Source organism: Papio anubis, chromosome 14 (genome assembly GCF_008728515.1).
Source record: "Papio anubis isolate 15944 chromosome 14, Panubis1.0, whole genome shotgun sequence".
Lineage (NCBI taxonomy): Eukaryota > Metazoa > Chordata > Mammalia > Primates > Cercopithecidae > Papio > Papio anubis.
Window position 1 is genome coordinate 86,112,742 of NC_044989.1, and position 19,866 is coordinate 86,132,607.

Below are 19,866 nucleotides of genomic sequence, written 5' to 3' on the forward strand. Positions count from 1 at the left end.
AAAGCTATCAAGCCATTAAAAAACATGGAGGAACCTTAAATTCATATTGCTAAGTGAAAGAAATCAATGTGGGGCCGGGCGCGGTGGCTCACGCCTGTAATCCCAGCACTTTGGGGGGCTGAGGCGGACGGATCACGAGGTCAGGAGATCGAGACCATCCTGGCTAATACGGTGAAACCCCGTCTCTACTGAAAATATAAAAAAATTAGCAGGGCGCGGTGGCAGGCGCCTGTAGTCCCAGCTACTCAGGAGCCTGAGGCAGGAGAATGGCGTGAACCCGGGAGGCGGAGCTTGCAGTGAGCTGAGATTGTGCCACTGCGGTCCGGCCTGGGCGAAACAGCGAGACTCTGTCTCAAAAAAAAAAAAAAAAAATCAATGTGGAAAGACTACAAACTATGATTCCATCTATATGACATACATACATATGTATATGACATATATATGTATATGTATGTATATGTATATATGTATGTATATGTATATATAAATATATACATGTATATGTCATATACATATATATAACATATATATGTATTTTTTTGAGTCAAGGTCTTGCTATGTTGCCCAAGATGGTCTTAAACTCCTGGTCTCAAGCAATCCTCGTGCTTCAGCCTGTCAAAGTGCTGGGATTACAGGCATGAGGCACTGCGTTTGGCCCCAACTGTATGATATTCTGAAAAGGCTAAACTATGGAGACAATAAAAAGATCAGTGACTGCCAGGGAGGTGGAGTTGGGGGGAGGAAGGAATGGTAGGTGGAGCACAGGGGAGTTTTGCAGAAGTGAAACTATTTTGTATGATGTTGTAATGGTGTCATGGTGGATACATGTCACATGTGTGGAAACCCATAGAATGTACAATGCAAAGAGTAAAGCCTAATGTAACTTATGGACTTTGTTAATTATAATGTATCAATATGGACTATTTTTTTTTCTTTTTTGAGACAGAGTTTCCCTCTTGTTGCCCAGGCTGGAGTGCAATGTCTCGGCTCACTGCAACCTCTGCCTCCCAGTTTAAAGCGATTCTCCTGCCTCAGCCTCCTGAGTAGCTGGGATTACAGGCACCCACCTTCACGCCCAGCTAATTTTTTGTATTTTTAGTGAAGACGGGTTTTCACTATGTTGGCCAGGCTGGTCTTGAACTCCTGACTTCAGGTGATCCACCCGCCTCGGCCTCCCAAAGTGCTGGGATTACAGGCATGAGCCACTGCGCCTGGCTGGACTATGTTAATAGTATACCCATACTGGCTCATCAGTTGTAACAAATATACCACACTAATGCAAAAGGTTAATAATAGGAGAAATGGGAGCCTGAAGGGGGATATGGGAACTCTCTGTACTTTCTTCTTCTTCTTTTTTTTTTTTTTTTGTTTTGTTTTGAGACAGTCTCCCTCTGTTGCCTAGGCTGGAAGGGCAGTGTCGCAATCTTGACTCACTGCAGCCTTGACCTTCTGGGCTCAAGTGATCCTCCCACCTCAGCCTCCCAAGTAGATGGATTACAGGCGTGCATCACTGCACCTGGTTAATTTTTTTTATTTTTTGTAGAGATGGGGTTTCACCATGTTGCCCAGCCTGGTCTCAAACTCCTGAGCTCAAGTGATCCTTCCTCTTTGGCCTCCGAAAGTGCTGGTATTAAAGGCGTGAGCCATTGCTCCCAGCCTGGAATTCTCTGTACTTTCTGCTCAATTTTTCTGTAAGCCTAAAATTGTCCCTCCAAAATAGTCTGTCAGTTGATTACTTAATTAATTTATTTATTTATTTATTTTGAGATGGAGTCTCGCTCTGTCACCAGGCTGGAGTGCAGTGGCACAATCTTGGCTCACTGCAACCTCCACTTCCCACATTCAAGTGATTCTCCAGCTTCCTGAGTAGCTGGGACTACAGGTGCACAACACCACGCCCATCTAATTTTTGTATTTTTAGTAAAGACAGGGTTTCACCATGTTGGCCAGGACGGTCTTGAGCTCTTGACCTCGTGATCCACCCACCTCAGCCTCCCAAAGTGCTGGAATTACAGGTGTGAGCCACCTCGCCCTGATCCGCCCACCTCGGCCTCCCAAAGTGCTAGGATTGCAGGTGTGAGCCACCTCACCCGGCCTAGTCTGTTAATTTAAAAACAACCATAGGCTAGGCACAGTGGCTCACACCTGTAATCCCAGCACTTTGGGAGGCTGAGGAGGGAGGATTACTTGAGCTCAGGAGTTCGAGACCAGCCTGTGCAACATGGTGACACCCCATCTCTACAAAAAATTACAAAAAATACAAAAAGTAGCCAGGCGCAGTGGTGCACGCCTGGAGTCCCAGCTACTTGGGAGGCTGAGGTGGGAGAACTGCTTGAGCTCGGGAGGTTGAGGCCACAGTGAGCTGCCACTGTGCCACTGCACTCCAGCCTGGACAATGGAGCAAGACCCTGTCTCAAAGAAAGAAAGAGAGAGAGAGGGAAAGAGAAAGAAGGAAAAGAAAAAAATAGGCTGTAATTGACTTACTGCTTGTATTCTTCTTCATCAAAGAATGCAATTGGACACTGTCTGCTTTTTTGGGTGTGTGCATCAAAGGGATACTTGAAAGTGAAAACAATGAGAGAAATATTTTAAAATCATGTCTACTGAGGGTCTAGTATCCAGAATATGTAAAGAACTCCTGCAACTCAACAATGAAAAAGACAACCCAAATAAAAATAGGCAGAGGGGCTGGGCACAGTGGCTCACACCCATAATCCCAAAACTTTGGGAGGCCAAGGTGGGAGGATCGCTTGAGGTCAGGAGTTTGAGACCAGCCTGGATGACATGGTGAAACCCCATCTCTACAAAAAAGTACAAAAAACTGGCCGGGTGTGGTGTCCACCCCTAGTTAATTTTTTGTACAAATCTGGTTTCTCCATGTTGCCCAGGCTGGTCTCAAACTCCTGATCTCAAGCAATCCTCCTGCCCTGGCCTCCCAAAGTGTTTGGATTATGGGCGTGAGCCACTGCACCAGGCCAAAGGTTAGTTTAATTGCACGAATGCTTTTTCTTGACAAACCATGAGACAACTATTGTATGCAGAAGTGCTATATGCATATTTCCCATTTCTTCACACAAAATATTAAAAAGACATGTACTGTAGGGTCAAGATTTAATACAATTAATAATTTGTACTACTTCATCAAGGATTTTCTTTTTTTTTTTTTTTTTTTTTTTTTTGAGACTGAGTCTTACTATGTCACCAGGCTGGAGTGCAGTGGCATGATCTTGGCTCACTGCAACCTCTGACCCTGGTTCAAGCGATTCTCCTGCCTCAGCCTCCCAAGTAGCTGGGATTACAGGCACGCACCCACCACGCCCAGCTAATCTTTGTATTTTTAGTAGAGACAAGGTTTTACCATGTTGGCCAGGCTGGTCTTGAACTCCTGACCTCAGGCGATCCACCTGCCTCAGCCTCCCAAAGTGCTGGGATTACAGGTGTGAGCCACTATGCCTGGCTTCATCAAGGACATTCTTAATAGAAAGTGGCACTTTTAAAAATTGCAAGTGCATGGCATTGAGGAATACAATGGTTACTACTACAATTTGATGCCATCGTCTTCATTTCTGCTTAGTTGCCAGCACTTTTACCCACCATTGCTTTTGCATCATCAGTACAAATGGCAGCCGTTAAAAAGGCAAATACCTCAGTAATTTTGTCTTCGAAGCTCCCAGGAGTTCCTAGGCCACACACCGAGAACTATTGTCCTAAAGGAAAAGAATGGCAGAGGTAGACACATAAAAGGGGCTATTGGTACCAGATGGATTTATAGCAGGAGGAATCACCAGGCAAACTGTGTTCCTGCTGTTGAGGATATAGCTCACTTCTAGGTTATCCTAACAGGCAAGGCAGCTCAAGTCACTGTTTTTTGTTTTTGTTTTTGTTTTTTTTTGAGACCAAGTCTCACTCTGTTGCCCAGGCTGGAGTGCAGCGGCACGATCTGAGCTCACTGCAACCTCTGCCTCCCGGGTTCAAGCGATTCTCCTGCCTCAGCCTCCTGAGTAGCTGGGATTACAGATGCCTGCCACCACGCCTGGCTAATTTTTGTATTTTTAGTAGAGACGGGGTTTCACCATATTGACCAGGCTGGTCTCAAACTGCTGACTTCAAGTGATCCACCCGCCTTGGCTGCCCAAAGTGTTGGGATTACAGGCGTGAGCCACCATGCCTGGACCCATCTTTCTTTCTAGAGACAGGGTCTCACTATGTTGCCCAGGCTGGAGTACAGTGGCTATTCACAGGTGCAATCCCACTACTGATCATCATGGGAGTTTTGACCTGCTCTGTTTCCCACATGGGCCGGTTCACCCCTCCTTAGGCAACCTGGTGGTTCCTTGCTCCCGGGAGGTCACCATAATAATGTTGAGCTTAGTGCAGATACCCGATGGGCATAGCACACTATAGCCCAGAACTCCTGGGCTCTAGTGATCCTCCTGCCCCAACCTCCCAAGTAGCTGAGACTACAGGCACCTGCCACCACACCTGGCTTTTTTTTTTTTTTTTTGAGACAGGTTCTCACTCTGTCACCCAGGCTGAGTGGCATGATCACAGCTCACTGCACACGACATCCTGGGTTCAAGTGATCGCCTTGCCTCAGCCTCCTGAGGAGCTGGGACTAGGCGTGCACCCCCATACCCGGCTAATTTCTTATATTTTGGAGAGACAATGTCTCACTATGTTGCCCAAGCTGGTCTCAAACTCTTGAACACAAGTGATCCTCCCACCTTGGCCTCCCAAAGTGCTGGGATTATAGGCATGAGCCGTTGCTCCCAGTCTGAGATGGATTTCTTAATCCACTATCAAATACTGGCCCAAACGAATTCAGTTTGGCTTAGGAAATTTGTATCAACTCTTCTAGGACTACTCAGTATTAATGCTTCCATTAAGTTCAGCATTTATGGTCTGCTATGTGCTAAGGACTGAACAAGTTACAGAGAGGGAAAAATGACTAAATTGTAGCCTCTGTCCTCTAGGAGTTAAAGGGTAAGGAAACAGATGATAATAATAAAAGAATTTTAAAATAATAGGATAGTAATAACAGTAATAGAATGTAGAAAGTCATAAATACTGTTAAATGAGTGCTGTGGGAGCATTGAGGAAGAAATGAATTACACTAGAGAAATCAGGAAAGCTTTCTTTTGAGACAGGGTCTTCGGGTCTCACTTGGGCTTTGAAGGATGAGTGCAGTTTTGAAAGGAGAGAGGGAAATCACGTTCTTTTCAAAAATTTTTTTAATTTAAAAAATATTTTGGCCAGCCCCAGTGGCTCACACCTGTAATCCCAGCACTTTGGGAGGCCAAGGCAGGTGGATCATCTGAGGTCAGGAGTTCAAGACCAGCCTGGCCAACATGGCGAAACTCCATCTCTACTAAAAATACAAAAATTAGCCAGGCATGGTTGTGCATGCCTGTAATTCCAGTTACTTGGGAGGCTGAGGCAGGAGAACTGCTTAAACCCAGGAGGTGGAGGTTGCATTGAGCTGAGATCGTGCCACTGCACTCCAGCCTGGGTGACAGAGTGAGACTCCATTTCTAAAATAAGATAAAATAAAATAAAAATAAAATCGGCCGGGCGCGGTGGCTCATGCCTGCAATCCCAGCACTTTGGAAGGTCGAGGCGGACAGATCATGAGGTCAAGAGATCAAGACCATCCTGGCCAACATAATGAAACCCTGTCTCTGCTAAAAAAAATATAAAATTTAGCTGAGCATGGTGGCAGGTGCCTGCAGTTCCAGCTACTCTGGAGGCTGAGGCCGAAGAATCGCTTAAACCCTGGAGGCAGAGTTTGCAGTGAGCTGAGATCACGCCACTGCAGTCCAGTCTGGCGACAGAACGAGACTCTGTCTCAAAAATAAAATAAAAAAATAAAATAAAATAAAATAATAAAATAAAAAATATTTTGTAGAGACGGGGTCTCATTATGTTGACCAGACTCATCTGGAACTCCTGCCCTCAAGACATCCTCCTGCCTTGGCCTCTCAAAGTGATGTGATTACAGGCATGAGCCACCCAGCTGGAAATCAAAAGTTCTTAATACTCTTGGGTGAACGAGAGTATTCTGTGTAGGAAACATACAGCTAATAGCTGGGCGCGGTGGCTCACACCTGTAATCCCAGCATTTAGGGAGGCCGAGGCGGGTGGACCACGAGGTCAGGAGTTCAAGATCAGCCTGGCCAAGATGTTGAAACCCCGTCTCTACTAAAAATACAAAAATCAGCCAGGCGTGGCATCGGGTGCCTGTAATCCCAGCTACTTGGGAGGCTGAGGCAGAGAATTACTTGAACCTGGGAGGCAGAGTTTGCAGCGAGCTGAGATTGCATCACTGCACTCCAGCCTGGTGACAGAGTGAGACTCTATCTCAAAAAAAAAGGTATAGAAAAAAGAAAAATACAGCTAATAAATGAGCTTGCTAACTCAGTACCTCCAGTTTTTCCTTTCAGGACCAATATACAAAGATTTGTGATATTTAGCATTCATTTATCCATAAAATAGGCCAAAGTTTAGGAAAGAAATTTCTCAATAAATGCTTTCCAACAAAAATCATCTTTCTCTGCACTGTGGAGAAAGAAGCTTTCTTTCAGACTTAGCTCAGTTCAATATCTGAAAACTTTAGTGAGTTGCCTACATGTATAGGACATATGTCATATACTACAAAGGGTACCAAAGTGAGGACTCAGTCCCTGCCTGCGTTTATAGGACTTAAAGTGTTGGAGGGGGTCAAATATGTATGACAAAGTGTGTGAAAGATTCTTTGAAAGAAATAAAATGTGATGGAGATCAGAACAGGAACAAGGTAGCTTCAGTGGGGAAATCTCTAAAGCTTCATGGAGGCTATGTCTTAAATGTGAATAGAATTGTCATAAGCAGTGATGAGTGAAGGCTTTAGGCAAAGATATAGAAGGGGGATGGTGTACGATGTTTGAGAAAGGACATGTAATTTGGTTGACTGGAGGGCTGGGAGGTGAATCTAATGGGAGAGAAGTTTAGAAAAGCAGGTTGAGAACAGTCTTGGAATGCCATTCTAAGAAGTCTGGGCTTTATCCTGGAGGCAGGATGGAGCATACAATATGTGTTTCTGGAAGATAGCAATCAACCACAGAGGAATAGATGGGAAAAGAAAGGTGAATTTAGAGGGGATTGGAATTGTCCAGGGAGGAGATCATGCTGCTGGCATTAACCAGGAGGCAGGAGCTGGTGGACCAAGGAGGTGGTGGATATGAGAGGCATGACCAAGAATGGACCAATTGCCTGATTTTTGTGCCCTTGTAAATAAATAAATAAATAAATAAATAAAGTATGAACTAAGGCTTGGTGATGACCTTGCATGTGGAGCATACTTTGTGGTTCCTAGCTTGAAAAACAGGTAGAATGGGATCCCACCCAGGAGGAGGAATGTGGAGAAAAGATAAAGGGTTTGGTTTGGGTGTTGGACATGTCTGTGAACTGTCCAGGGCATTGGAGAAGCAGCATTGGTAGTTGAGGGAGAGGCCCAGGCTAGACATAATAAATTTGGGGATTGTCCACAAATGGCTATTGAAGCCGTAGAGGCACTGCACTTCTCTATAGGGAGACCAGGGTTTTCTCCGCCTCAGAACAATTGCCATTTTGGTCCAGATTCTTTCTTGTGAGAGGGTGTCCTTTGCATTGTAGGATATTTTAGCAACATCCTTGGCCTCAACCCACCAGACACTAGTAGCACCCCTACCCGCAGCTGTGACAACCCAAAATGTCTCCAGACATTGTGAAATGACACCTGAAAGGCAAAATCACCCCACTGAGAAACACTGCTGTAAAACGGAGCTGGTTCCCTTCAGAAGTCGGAAGATGACCAAGGGGCCGGGCACAGTGGCTCGGGCCTGTAATCACAGCACTTTGGGAGGCCGAGGCGGGCGGATCATGGGGTCAGGAGATCAAGACCAACCTGGCTAACACGGTGAAACCCTGTCTCTACTAAAAATACAAAAAATTAGTCGGGTGTGGTAGCACGTGCCTGTAGTCCCAGCTATTCAGGAGGCTGAGGCAGGAGAATCACTTGAACCTGGGAGGCGGAGGTGGCAGTGAGCCGAGATAGTGCCACTGCACTCCAGCCTGGGTGACAGAGCGAGACTCCGTCGAAAGAAAGGAAGGAAGGAAGGAGAGGAAGGAAAGGAAAAGGAAAAAGGAAAGAAAGGAAGAAAGGAAGGAAGGAAGGAAGAAAGAAAGAGAAAGGAAGGAAGGAAGGAAGGAAGGAAGGAAGGAAGGAAAGAAAGAAAGATGGCCAAGGGCAGAATCTCTGGGTTCTAGGGGCACATTCAGAGAGTAAAAGGGCACATTAGGAGACAGGTGGGATGGCCAACAGTGTAACAGGCTACAGAGAAAAGGTTTGGAAACAAATAAACCTTGGCAGTGGTGAGAACTTCATGATCCTTCAGGAAGCAGGTTCGGTTGAGTCTCCTGAATGTACCTTTTCCTTGTTCTCCAGCCTTTTTCCTCTGAGATATAGGAGTAAACTGCCCAACTGAGGCATAAATCAGAAGACTAGGATATATGCCAAGGGTTATGTACCTGAAAGTTTGCTTGGTTCCCTTTTCAGGTGGTAATAGTCCCTTTCTCTTAGTTTCTCATTCAGTTTTCTCCATTAGTCTCCTTTTTCTTTTTCTTTCTTTTTCTTTTTTGTTTTTTTGAGACGGGGTTTTGCTCTTGTTGCCCAGGCTGGAGTGCAATGGCGCAATCTCGGCTCACTGCAACGTTCACCTCCCCAGTTCAAGCGATTCTCCTGCCTCAGCCTCCTAAGTAGCTGGGACTAGAGGAATGTGCCACCACGTCCAGCTAATTTTTTTGTATTAAGTAGAGACAAGGTTTCACCATGTTGGCTAGGCTGGTGTTGAACTCCTGACCTCAGATGATCCACCTGCCTTGGCCTCCCAAAGTGCTGGGATTACAGGTGTGGGCCACTGTGCCCCACCTTTTTTCTTTGTTTTTTTGTTTTGTTTTGTTTTGAGATGGGGTCTGGCCCTGGCTCTGTGACCCAGATTGGAGTGCAGTAGGGCACGATCTCAGCTCACTGCAGCCTCCACCTCCAAGGCTTAAGCAATCCTCCCACCTCAGCCTCCCAAAGTAGCTGGGACTACAGGTGTGTGTCACCATGCCTAGCCAATCTTTACATTTTCAGTAGAGACGGGGTTTTGCAGTATTGGCCAGGCTGGTCTTTAACTCTCGGTCTCAAGAGATCTGCCAGCCTCAGCCTCCCAAAGTACTGGGATTACAGGCATGAACCACCGCACCCAGCCTATTCTTAATCCCATTTTGCAAATGAAGTGACTTGCCTGAAACTGCACAGCCAGGGGTAGTAGTGTAGAAGAGTAGGAGGTCAGATGTCACCCTAGTCTTTTGATCACACAGGGAATTGCTAGGAAGTTGGGGCTTTATCCTGGAGGCAGGGTGGAGCATACTTAAATACCTGTTTCGGGAAGATAGCAATCAGTCACAGAGGAGTAGATGAGAAAAGAAAGGTGAGTTTAGAGGGAATTGGAACTGTCCAGGGAAGAGATCATGCTGGCATTAACTAGGAGGAAGGGGCTGGCATGGAAAGGAGAAGGTGTATATGAGAGGCACGACCGAGAATAAACCAGAATTTGGTCCATTGCTTCTTGGGCTACAACTCCTACGACCTAGCAGTTCAGCAGTTTTTCCTTACAAAGTCACTTTACAGAAAAAAAAAAAAAAAGAAAGAAATATATATATATATATATATAATGTTTGAGGCTGGGGTGGTGGCTTACGCCTGTAATCCCAGCACTTTGGAAGGCTGAGGTGGTCAGATCACTTGAGGTCAGGAGCTCGAGACCAGCCTGCCCAACATGGTGAAACCCTATCTCTACTGAAAATATAAAAATTAGCTGAGCGTAGTGGCACAGGCCTGTATTCCCAGCTACTTGGGAGGCTGAGGCAGAAGAATCACTTGAACCCAGGAGGCGGAGGTTGCAGTGAGCTGAGACTGTGTCACTACACTCCAGCTTGGGCAACAAGAGTGAAACTCCTTCTCAAAAAAAGAAGAAGCAAAAAGAAAAAGACAGGGTCTCACTATGTTGCTCAGGCTGGTCCTGAAATCCCAGGCTCAAGCAATCCTCTCACCTCACCCTCCCAAAGTGCTGGGATTACAGGTGTGAGCCACCGCACCTGGTCTACTGAGTTTTTTGAGTGCTAAGCACAGATGATGAGGTAATGAGGCTTACAGTTGTTATGCGAGTTTGTCCCAGGTCATGTAAATATTAAGGTATGGATCAGCCACCATGCCCAGCAATAAGCCACATTACAATATGTATTTTAACGTTTTTTACTAATCACACAATTTACATTTTTCTACTGGCCAAATTTTAAAAGTAAGAGAAACAGGGCTGGGTGCAGTGGCTCATGCCTGAAATGCCCACACTTTGGGAGGCTGAGGCAGGAGGATTGCTTGAAACCAGCTACAATGAACTATGATTGTCACCCAGGTTGGAGTGCAGTGGTGCAATCTCGGCTCACTGCAACCTCCGCTTCCCGGGTTCAAGTGATTCTGTTGCCTCAGCCTCCCGAGTAGCTGGGATTACAGGCAATCACCATCACGTCCAGCCAATTTTTGTATTTTTAGTAGAGACGAGGTTTCAACATGTTGGCCAGGCTGGTCTTGATCTCCTGACCTCACGATCGGCCCACCTCAGCCTCCCAAAGTGCTGGGATAACAGGCGTGAGCCACCATCCCTGGCCGAAATTAATTGTATTAATCTTTATTTAACTCAATATAGCCAAACATTATTGCACTACATAATCAATATATAAAATTATTATTATTATCATTTTTAGTGACAGGGTCTAGCTCTGTCACCCAGGCTGGAGTGCAGTGGCACTATCATAGCTCACTGCTATCTCACACCCCTGGGCTCAAGTGATCCGTCTGTGCTAGCTCTCCAAGCAGCTAGGACTATGGACATGCACCACCATGCCTGGCTAATTTTATTTTATTATTTATTTATTTATTTATTTATTTTGAGACAGAGTCTCACTCTTGTTGCCCAGGCTGGAGTGCAATGGTGCAATCTTGGCTCACCGCAACCTCTGCCTCCTGGGTTCAAGCAATTATCCTTCCTCAGCCTCCGAGTAGCTAGGATTACAGGCATGCACCACTATACCTGGCTAATTTTGTATTTTTAGTAGAGACAGGGTTTCTCCATGTTGGTCAGGCTGGTCTTGAACTCCCGACCTCAGGTGATCTGCCCGTCTTGGCCTCCCAAAGTGCTGGGATTACAGGTGAGAGCCACCACGCCCAGCCAATTTTATTTTTTATTTTACTTTATTTATTTTTATTTTTTACATCATTATTATTATTATTATTGTTTGAGACAGAGTCTCACTCTGTCACCCAGGCTGAATTGCAAGGGTGCAATCTCGGCTCACTGCAACCTCCGCTTCCAGGGTTCAAGCAATTCTCCTGCCTCAGCCTCCTGAGTAGCTGGGATTACAGGCATGCGCCACCATGCCCGGCAAATTTTGTATTTTTAGTAGAGATGGGGTTTCGACATGTTGATCAGGCTGGTCTCGAACTCCTGACCTCAGGTGATACACTGCCTCAGCATCCCAATGTGCTGGGATTACAGGCGTGAGCCACTGCGTCCAGCAGTTTTATTTTTTTTATAGAGACAGGGTCTTGATATGTTGCCCGGGCTTATATATAATATTTGCTGAGCGTGGTGGTTTATGCCTATAATCCCAGCACTTTGGGAGGTTGAGGTGGGAGAATCGCTTGAGGTTTGGAGTTTGAGACCAGTTTGGGCAACACAACAAGACACTGTCTCCAAAAAAAAAAAAATTAGCTGGACATGGTGGCCCTTGCCTGTAGTCCCAGCTGACTGGGGAGGGTAAGGTGGGAAGATTGCTTGAGCCCAGGAGTTCAAGACTGCAGTGAGCTTGAACACACTGTACTGCACTCTAACCTGATGGCAGAGTGGGACCCTGCCTCTAAAAACAACAACAACAAAAAAGCTACAGGGGTCCGAAGTTTATTTAAAGCCTTTAAAAGGGTATTTGTGGCTGGGCGGGTGGCTCACGCCTGTAATCCCAGCACTTTGGGAGGCCGAGGCAGGTAGATCACCCGAGGTCAGGTGTTCGAGACCACCCTGGCTAACATGGTAAGACCCTGTCTCTACTAAAAATACAAAAAAAAATTAGCCATGCCTGGTGACATGCACCTGTAGTCCCAGCTACTAGGGAGGCTGAAGCAGGAGAATCACTTGAACCTGGGAGGCAGAGGCTGCAGTGAGCCGAGATAGCGCCATTGCACTCCAGCCTGGGTGACAAGAGAGAAGCGTCTCAAAAAAAAAAAAAAAAAAGTTTTGTGTCTGGATGTGGTGGCTCACACCTATGATCCCATCACTTTGGGAAGCCAAGGAGGGAGGATTACTTGAGAACAGGAGTTTGAGACCAGCCTGGGCAACATGGTAAGACCCCCATGTCTACGAAAAGTTTTAAAATAAATTAGCCAGACATGGTGGTTTGCACCTGTAGTTTCAGTTACTGGGGAGGCTGAGGCAGGATGATCGCTGTAGCCCCAGAGTTCAAGGCTGCAGTGTGCTACGATCATGCCACTGGACTCTAGCCTGGGTGACAGAAGGAGACCATCTCAAGAAAACAAAACAAAATAAACAAACAAAAAAAGTATTTGTTGGAAAAGTTGACATTTCCTCCTTGGAACTGATATCTTCTGGAATGGGTCAAGAATGTTCGTTCCCTTCTGAATGTCCCTGTTATTGTTCTTCTGTCTTGATAAACACTGTCAAGGAAGAACAGATTTTCTCCGGCCTGGAGCCAGGTTAGTGGAAAAGTCCTTTGCCTTGGGCCCCTGCTCTGGTACACCAGGGCAGTCTTCTGATCACTGATCACTGACTGGGATCAATTACCTCTGTGGTGGTCCCTGAAGGGAAATGCAGAATTGCTGAACTCTGGAAGGGAAGGAGGGGTTTGGTGAGCCATCATTACAGACACTGTGCTAGTGGCAGTGCACTGCACACGCTATCTTTTTTTTTTTTTTTTTGAGACAGAGTCTTGTTCTTGTTGCCCAGGCTGGAGTGCAATGGCATAGTCTCAGCTCACTGCAATCTCTGTCTCCCAGGTTCAAGCGATTCTCCCGCCTCAGCCTCCTGAGTAGCTGGGATTACAGGCACCTGCCACCATGCCTGGCTAATTATTTTGTATTTTTAGTAGAGACGGGGTTTTGCCATGTTGGCCAGGCTGGTCTCGAACTCCTGACCTCAAGTGATCTGCCTGCCTTGGCCTCCCAAAGTACTGGGATTACAGGCGTGAGCTACCATGCCCAGCCTCTTTTTGCTTCTTACCAGCACTGTCTGAACTAAGCATCAGCACCTGCAAACTCCACAGAGGTGAAAAGGTTCACTCAGGGGCCTGTAACTAGTAACCCAGAGCTTTCTGAATCAGAGCCCAGGATCACAGTATTCCAGACTTCAGGGGTTTTAGTGCTTTCTGTCACTGAGGGACCTGAGAACAAGTGTTATCCAGCAAGAAATTTTCATAACTGCATTTTGTTTCCCTGTGAGCCAGGCCTGGCATGGTTGATCTCTGTCTCTAGAAACTGGAGTCAGATATTCAAGACATTAAAAGGAGATGGCTGGTGGGGCGTCATGGCTCCTAGGACTTTGGGAGGTTGAGGTGGGAGGATCGTCTGAGCCCAGGAGTTTGAGACCAGCCTGGGCAACATGGTGAGACCTCATCTCTATTAAAAAAAAAAAAAAAAAAGAGAGAGAGAGAGATGGCTGCCCTTTCTAGATCAGGAGGTCCAGCCTCAGGAAACCTTGGAGGGCTGCTTGATCTTTCTTTTCTAATTCCTGAAAAGTTAGAAGACCTTTAACATCTGAGAGCCCTATTACTCTAAGCTTAAGCTCTTGTTTGGAAAGCCACTGGGTGGACAGTGAAGAGTGCCCGCCTACCTGGGGAAACCTGAGTTAGGTGTGGTTGGAGCGACTCGAGATGCGAGGTGGGCGGGGGCAGGCTGAAAGCTGGAGCAAGCAGGAAGTGAGCTGACGGCCACCCTGGGAGGAAGCCGACTAGGCGAATTCACCTGCTGATCGGCCTGGGCTGCTCTGAGACATGGTGAGCGAACTGGAAACTAGGAAAGGGCTGATTTAAAGAGGAGCCAGAAGGGGCTCGGGACTGGGGGTTGGCTGTGTGGGGGGAGGAGAGTTGGCGGCAAAGTTAGAGGGCTGGGCCAGTGCTGCCTGTGGCCTCTCCTCTTTGACAACTTGGCTGCAAATAGCTCTGAACCGTCCTAGCAGGTGTTTCTATTCCTTCTTCCTCCCTCCCCTGACCTCTGTGCTGGTGGGGAGCTGGGCTTCCGTGCCAGTGCCAATGGGGGCTCCGAATTCCAGGCAAAGTGTTGTTGTGCCTTCCTCCTCCAGGGAGCCCGAGGCGGGTGTTGTGACACCACCAGGCAGTGCCTGGGCAGTTTCCAGTTCAGATTCCAGCCCAGCGGCAGGAGCTCTCCTCTCTGGCCTTTCACTTTATCCCTACACAGAAACACAAAGGATTTGTGTGTCCACTGAGTCCTTTGGGTGTCCTTTCTCCAGTAACATGAAGAAGAGAACTAAGGGTTTATAAGATAACCAGAAGTTGGTTCTCTGTGATAAGCTAGTTCTGACCCATGCCACTGGCCTGTTTTTGGAGGTCAAGGAGGGAGGAGCTTAATAGTATTTTTCTCTCCTTGTTCAAAAACCTTGTCATGAAGCCTCTGAGATGAGACATCAGCCAGGGAGGACTAGTCCTCCATTTCCCCCAACACCCAGGCGGGTATTTTTATTTAATGTCTGCATAAGCAGGTGGTTGCTTGGTGCCTGCGCGTGGTGCCCAGTGGTAGGGAAAGCAGAAGTGTGTGGCTCAACGGCTCTGGGCGCCTTCTGGGGTACTTGGTTGCCTGTTGTTCTGGGTCACAGCAGCAATGGCATTGCGGCCAGGGCCATGCTCCAGCAGCTATTTAGAGGGGCAGATGGGTGAGGCTGGGTGAGGGTGTTTTGCTGGCCAGCACAGACACTTTCAATGAGGATCCCGAGAAATCAGGAAAGGGGGGTGGCTCCGGGAATTGTAAATAGTGGTGGGCTCTGCTCTGGAAAGGGAACATTGTGAGATGCTGGCTCTGCTGTATTCTACGGCCTTCTCTAGGGAGCCAGGAAGCAGTGGGGAGGGATTTAGTGATGCGCTGCTTTTCCTTGTCAGGGGTCCTAACAATCCCGAAAGAAGTTTGATCTAGTCTCTTTAGCATCACGTCTTACCTTCTGGGGCTTACAAATGCATTTATTTTTGATTACACGAGTGATACATGAAAACATTCTCTTTGTAAACATTTCAAGCATTTTACAAAAAGCTGAAGTCTGCCTGAGGCCTTACCCTCCCCAGGCCTCTGAGGCCAAGTCTCCAGTTCCCCCACCACTTGGTCTAATTAACCCCGTGTTGCTGTGCAGGAGGAAGCCAGTGAAGGTGGAGGAAATGATCGCGTGCGGAACCTGCAGAGTGAGGTGGAGGGAGTTAAGAATATTATGACCCAGAATGTGGAGCGGATCCTGGCCCGAGGGGAAAACTTGGAACATCTCCGCAACAAGACAGAGGATCTGGAAGCCACAGTGAGACAGGGAGCCCACTGGGGGCTGGAGGAAAAGAGGAAGGGAGGGAATTTCTTTTTGGTGGGGCAAAATGAACAGGAGGGTCAGAAGTGTAACATTTCTGTTGCCTTTCACCTGGTTTGGGAGCTGATGTGAGCTGAGTCTCCACTTCTGAATCTGCTCTGCTCCATAGATTGTTATGGATCCCAGGGAATGGATCCCATGACTGGGGCTTGAGGTGGCAGCTCACCCATAGAGGCATATTCTGAGACGGATAGCTCAGTCAGCCCATGCATTCTCAGGCTTCTCTCCCAGGAAACTTGTTTTCCCTTTGAAGCCTGCCCATGACAATCATTTGGATCTGACCTTCCCAGGGCAGAAGTATTGGCTTTGAGGAAACCCCCCCACCGTGGCCTCTAGCCTTCTCTAGGAGCTATTAGACAAGGGGTGGGAAATTGCTGGCATCTTGCTGAGTTGGCTTTAAAAAGAAGGAGGAAAGAGCAGAGAAATGCTTTGATCCCAGGGTCCCCTGCTAGATGAAGGCTAAAATAATATCTCCCACACATCTTGCTAGACCTCATTCTTCTCTCTCTCCAGCCAGGGGCTGCGGCCAGCTGTTTCAGGGAGGAAGTAACTCCAAAGTTGAGCAAAGTCTGGAGCCTCAGGTTTTGTGTCCAGCTGGGAAGCTGGCTCTGGCTTTCTTAGTCCTGTGTGAACTCTTGGCTCTTGGGTATTGCTCCCTTGTCTCCCTGGGGCTCATTGCCTGTTTCTGTAGCTTAATTGTAGCTTAATTTGGGGAGCACGGCCCCGGGATTTTTTTTTTTTTTTTAATAGAGCCTCACTCTGTTGCCCAGGCTAGAGTGGTGCAATCTCGGCTCACTTCAACCTTCGCCTCCTGGGTTCAAATGATTCTCTTGCCTCAGCCTCCTGAGTAGCTGGGATTACAGTGTGCACCACCACACCTAGCTAATTTTTGTATTTTCAGTAGAGACGAAGTTTTGCCATGTTGGCCAGGCTGGTCTCGAACTCCTGACCTCAGGTGATCCACCCACCTTGGCCTCTCAAAGTGCTGGGATTACAGACTTGAGTCACCATGCCTGGACAAGCACTAGGAAATTTAGTGTCTATAACTCGAATTGCTGGGCATGGGGAAGAGCGCATGGAGGAGGAGGAGTTCCCTTACTTCCAACCCTCTGTACTGTCCTGGTCCCTCCTCCAGCCTCAGCAGTCCCGATGGGGCAAGGAGTCCTGGAGCTGGGAGATGTGCCCACCTGGAGCCTGCATCCCTCAGTCCCAGGATCTGCCCTCCCAAGGGCAGATTGGGAGGGCAGATTGTGCTGCCAGTGTTGTACCCCTGGGTGTAAGCAGGTGTCAAGGACCCCTCAGTGTGCATGACAGTGCAGGGGTAAGAAGAGAAAGGGGATCCCTAGTCATATCTAGGTGGAGACCTCCTAGGATCCTGAGAATTCTAAATTTCAACCTGGCCTTCCAGATTTTTAGGAAGGTACATTTGTCAAGGTAGGCAAGATAGAGCAATTTTTTTTTTTTTTGAGATGGAGTCTTGCTCTGTTGCCCAGGCTGGAGTGCATTGGTGTGATCTTGGCTCACTGCAACCTCCGCCTCCCAGGTTCAAGTGATCCTCCTGCTTCAGCCTCCCAAGCGCCCACCACTATGCCTGGTTAATTTTTTTGTATTTTTAGTAGAGAGGGGGTTTCACAATGTTGGCCAGGCTGGTCATGAACTCCTGACCTCAGGAGATCCATCTGCCTCAGCCTCCCAAAGTGCTGGGATTATAGGTGTGAGCCACTGTGCCCGGCCAGAGCATATTTTATTTAGCAGTTTGCTACCTCAGCTTACAGTGTCACTATTAAGATGTATGGCTTGAGCTGGGCATGGTGGCATGTGCCTATAGTCCCAGCACTAGGGAGGCTGAAGTGGGAGGATTGCTTGAGCCCTGGAGATGGAGGCTACAGTAAGCCAAGATTGTGCCACTGCACTCCAGCCTGCACTGGGCAACAGAGCGAGACCCTGTCTCAAAAAACCAACAAACAAGGCCAGGCGCCGTGGCTCATGCCTGTAATCCCAGCACTTTGGGAGGCCAAAGCAGGTGAATCACCTGAGGTCAAGAGTTCAAGATCAGCCTGGCCAACATGGTGAAACCCCATCTCTACTAAAGATACAAAAATTAGCTGGACATGGTGGTGCACGCCTGTAATCCCAGCTACTCAGGAGGCTGAGGCAGGAGAATCGCTTGAACCCGGAAGGTGGAGGTTGCAGTGAACTGAGATTGCGCCACTGCATTCCAGCCTGGGCAGCAGAGTGAAACTCTGTCTCAAGAAAACAAAAACAAACAAACAAACAAACAGATGTCTGGCTTGTAGGCCGGGCACAGTGCCTCACACCTGTAATCCCACCCCAGGAGGGCGGATTACTTGAGTTCAGGAGTTCAAGACCAGCTTGGCCAACATGTGAAATCTCATCTCTACTAAAAATACAAAAGTTAGCTGGGTGTGGTGGTGGGCACCTGTAATCCCAGCTAGTCAGGAGGCTGAGGCAGGAGAATCACTTGAACCCAGGAGGTGGAGGCTGCACTGAGCCAAGATCGAACCACTGCCTGGGCAACAGAGCAAGACTCCATCTCAAAAAAACAAAAACAAGAAAGTTTGGCCTGTGGGTTGTACTTGTACTTATACTCTTGTTCCAGTGGGAGGAGCCACTGGGTCACTCACTCTGCCTTTTCCTCAACAGTCTGAGCACTTCAAGACGACATCGCAGAAGGTGGCTCGGAAATTCTGGTGGAAGAATGTGAAGATGATTGTCCTTATCTGCGTGATTGTTTTTATCATCATTCTCTTCATTGTGCTCTTTGCCACTGGTGCCTTCTCTTAAGTAATAGGGAACCTCTCCCACCTGCCCTTCTCTTCAGGGACAACCCTCTGTAAATGGGTGCCAAGAGGGTCTCCTTTCCTGTCCTCCTCTACAGAGAATGCTGCTCGGTCCTCCTACCCCTCTTCCCGAGGCCCTGCTGCCGTGTTATATGCCCCAGAGGGTAACTTGGTCCCCCAGAAGGAGAGAAAAAAGAGAGCTGGACTGCGGATGCATTTCATGGGTCCTTAGAGTGGGCTGGAGAGACCTAGAGGGCCCAGCATGTGGCTGGGAAACTGCTGGTGGCCAGTGGGCAATAAAGACCTTTCAGTATCCCTATATGTGTGAGTCACTTTCTCTCTTCCCATTTTGCCTTTGGCTTTTCTATTTCTTTTCTTCCCAAGGATACCTTCTGGCTGAAATTCTCTCGTTTGAGGTCCAAGTGGTTTGAAGGGCAAAGAGTGTATGTTTGGAGAAGAAAGATGTCTTTCTTTATTCCTCCCAGTTCCATTCATTGTCACAGGTCTCAAGAACAAGAATTTTCTGGGAGTCTTGGCATATGGAAAATTCAAAACCTTAATAGCATTTTGGGGTGGTACGCAAGATTTTTAAGTGTTCCCATTGGGTCCTGCCATGGCCCTGTAGTACTGTTCTTCTGGAATTGTTAGCTGAGGCATGAAGCCTACCCGGACAGGGTGTTTAAGAGCTGCTTGAAGGCCTCCTGCCTCTTCCACCAGAGCCATCTCTCTTCAACGACCGTGTAGTCTAGAGCCGAGGGGTGGAGGAAATGGACTGCTATTCCTTTCCTTGTGCTTTGCATGTTCTATTTGTCTTTTCTCTGTCCTTGTCTTCTGGGACTTAGCAAGGCCTCTGGGTCTTAGTTATCCCAAGGGGGCAAGCATCTCTCCTCGGCATCCCATGGCTGGGCATAGTCAGTCAGTGTCACAGGACAGGGCCAATGGCCCTCCTTCCCCTCTGTGCACAATGAGCCTTTCTGTCTTCAGGCCCCCCTCCTCCCTACCAGGTTCCACTATCACTGTTACTTTTTCCAGTGCCCAGTCTGCCTTGGTTTGCAGGGAGGGTTCTTGCTATCTCTGTTCCTGTTTCCTCTACAGGTTTTCCAGCATTGGAAACAACCTATTGTCAGGAGGAAGGGGAAGGGTTGAGAGTCAGGATTTGGGACTAGATTGGCAAGTCAGGCTCTGGAAGAATCAGGCTCTGAAGCAGGGAGGAGGAAAGGTCAGAAAAGACCCTTATGAGATTTTTATTTTTATTTTTTCAGGGATAGGATCTTACTCTGTTGCCCAGGTTGGAGTGCAGTGGTGTGATCATGGCTCACTGTAACCTCCACCTCCTGGGCTTTAGAGATCTTCCTGCTTCA

The 19,866-nt window shown here is 47.7% G+C and overlaps 1 protein-coding gene across 1 annotated transcript; it reads left to right on the forward strand.

Moving 5' to 3' along the window:
- The first annotated feature begins 13,967 nt into the window (after positions 1 to 13,967).
- VAMP8 (vesicle associated membrane protein 8) lies at positions 13,968 to 18,824 on the forward strand. Its single transcript, XM_009184562.1, has 3 exons — positions 13,968 to 14,121; positions 15,483 to 15,641; positions 18,369 to 18,824. Exons 1-3 carry the CDS (start codon positions 14,119 to 14,121, stop codon positions 18,507 to 18,509), a joined length of 303 nt encoding a protein of 100 aa, XP_009182826.1. The 5' UTR covers positions 13,968 to 14,118; the 3' UTR covers positions 18,510 to 18,824.
- The last annotated feature ends 1,042 nt before the right edge of the window (positions 18,825 to 19,866 follow it).

Coding starts and splice junctions, on each gene's coding strand:
- VAMP8 (XM_009184562.1), top strand. Junction 15,642..18,368: donor CAGAGGATCTGGAAGCCACA/GTGAGACAGGGA, acceptor TTTCCTCAACAG/TCTGAGCACTTCAAGACGAC.